The sequence below is a fragment of the Chinchilla lanigera genome, unplaced genomic scaffold (genome assembly GCF_000276665.1).
Source record: "Chinchilla lanigera isolate Chin_1 unplaced genomic scaffold, ChiLan1.0 scaffold00145, whole genome shotgun sequence".
Taxonomy (NCBI): Eukaryota; Metazoa; Chordata; class Mammalia; order Rodentia; family Chinchillidae; genus Chinchilla; species Chinchilla lanigera.
The window spans coordinates 885,976-888,397 of NW_004955546.1; the positions used below are offsets into that span (position 1 = coordinate 885,976).

At 33.7% G+C, this 2,422-nt stretch overlaps 1 protein-coding gene across 6 annotated transcripts in view; it reads left to right on the plus strand.

Annotated features, from left to right (window-relative positions):
* Positions 1-2,422, plus strand: part of Ankrd30a (ankyrin repeat domain 30A) — a 91,844-nt gene that overhangs the window by 87,531 nt on the left and 1,891 nt on the right. For all 6 annotated transcript variants that reach the window (XM_013508375.1, XM_013508378.1, XM_013508376.1 and 3 more), the window contains one exon: positions 1,822-1,867. In XM_013508375.1, the coding sequence (XP_013363829.1) occupies positions 1,822-1,867 (46 nt within the window). The remainder of the gene's footprint in view (positions 1-1,821; positions 1,868-2,422) is intronic.

The window sequence follows — 2,422 nt, forward strand, 5'->3', positions numbered from 1 at the left end:
AGTGGGAAGGCCCACCCTGGGTGTCAGTGGCACCAACCAAATAAGCTTGTAGTCTGGATGGGATAGGAAGGGAACGATGAAGGCAGTCTCACAGCCTTCTGCTTACCACACCATGAACTGTGTTTCCACTGCGATGCCTTGGTTTCTGCCTGGGAGCCAGCTGACTCTGGGCTGAAGCCTTCACAAACTCTGAGCTACAGTAGACCTTTCCTCCTTCAACTTTGGGTGTTGGGTATTTTGTCTCAGCAATGCAAAATGTAAGACAAAGAAACAAAGAAAAAAGGAAAAAAGTTCTTCACAAAAGTAGATAATCTTTTGAGGAAAGTATTTCATTTTTATCCAAGCTGAATTCATGTATTCTAAGTTTTTGTGGATGGAGTATAAAGAGATAAAATCTGTTATCTAGAGACAGTAAGGAAATAGGAGAAGAGCTTTTGTAGGAAAAGATAATTACATTGGTGTTTCCTTATTCAAGTCTCATAAAAGTATGATTTACATTTTATATAGTATTAATCATAATATAAGATTACTTCAAGCCAGGTGTGGTGGCGCGTGCCTGTAATCCCAGCACTCAGGAGGCTGATGCAGGAAGATCACCATGGGTTTGAGGCCAGTCTGGGCTACACATTGAGTTTAAGACCAGCTTAAACTACTAGCAAGACCCTGTCTCAAAAAAAAAAAAAAAATTATTTCAGTAAAGGCTTCTTTTCTTCTGATAGTCCATTGTTGTTACTTTTGTAACACCTGTCTGTAATGCTGTTGCTGCAAAAATGTTACAGAAAAGCCTTTGTAATACTGAGCCAGTCATGGTAGCACACACCTTTGATCCCAGTATTCCAGAGGCTGAGGCAGGAGGATCACCGTGAGTTTGAGGTCAGCCTGGGTTACATAATGAGTTCCAGGCCAACCTGTACTATGTAATGAGACCCTGAGATTTAAAAAAAAAAAAAGAGTGTTGGGAAAACTGTCAAAGAACTTGTTTTTTACACCTAAAATTCCTAAAGGCATTGGATATGTTATCATTGCTACCACAAAGTATTATGTTTTGTGTGATAGGTTACACCCTGCTTGGAGCATTAGTAAGAAAAAAGCTTTTACACAAAAGATTTAAGTAAGAACACATTAGCTGGGAAAAGTAAAAATAGATTGGGGTATTCCCACATATTTCATAAATAGAAAGCTAGAATTAGTCACATTTCAAGATAATTGACTTCTAACTTCTGAAAAGATAGCAAAGTTACAGTAAGAGCTGTATATTGTTTTCCTTGTTTCCATTTCTGGAAAGTAATGAACCAAAGAAAGTTTGAAAACTGGCTCTAATCTATGTTTATCCTTTTAAAGCAAATATTCTGAAATCTTTGTATGTGTCTTAATAAAGAAATACTTATTTGGTCACAATCCAAATGGCATAATATTTTAAATCTTTTTCCAGTAGATTTTTTTGCATGATATTACAATAATACAGTCTCCATTTCTGTATTTAAGCCTCTATGCTAAAACATTAATAACAGAAAATATGTTAAATTTTAATTTATATTAAAGGGGGATGGAAAAAGAAAAAACTGATTTAATATACATAAAGGGGTATAGGAAAAAAACGTCTTAAAGGGGGAATGGAAAAAGAAAAAAGGGGGATCAAGTTATATCAGGTACAAGTACAAATTCGCTATGATGAATGTGATCATTACGTATACCTAAAATGTACCAATAAACTTAATTTTAAAAAAGTCTTAAGGGCCACATTTTCTAAGTGATACATATTATTCCCATAAAAATGTCTCTTATTTAACTTAAACATTATAAATGTTTGATTTATTTCAGATGCGCCAAGAGTTGGAAAATAGTATAACTAGAGAACTAAGAGAAGGTATGTTCCCCAAATTTATGAATTAAATTTACATTAACTGATTTTTTTAAATTTTAAAGATAAAAGAACACACACACAAACATAAAACAACACAAAATCAATAAAAGCAATAAAGAATTTCAGACACCGTGATAGGAAATTAACAATGGTTGTTGCATTACATATTGTTATCTTCAAATTGGTTACTCAGTTAAACAAATATAGGCATGTAAGATTGATCAAACAGTTAAACATTAACTGTTCCTTTCCATAGAGCAATAGAAATTAGTAGTACAATTATCTTAGCTGTCTTGTGTATATATACATATTTTTTCCCTTTCATTTTTTTCCCTTTTCCCTCATCCCAGTTGTCCTTTCCTTTTGAGCAGTTTCTTTCCCTTTCACAATATCTATTGTACCTTTTAGATTTTATTTTCTCTTTCAGGTTCTTACACTAGGGAGACAATATGATGTTTACACATGTGGATCTGATTTATTTCTCTTATGAGTACAGTCTCTAGTTGCATCCATTTACCTATAAAAGCCTTGAGTTTATAGCTGAGTAATATTCCATTA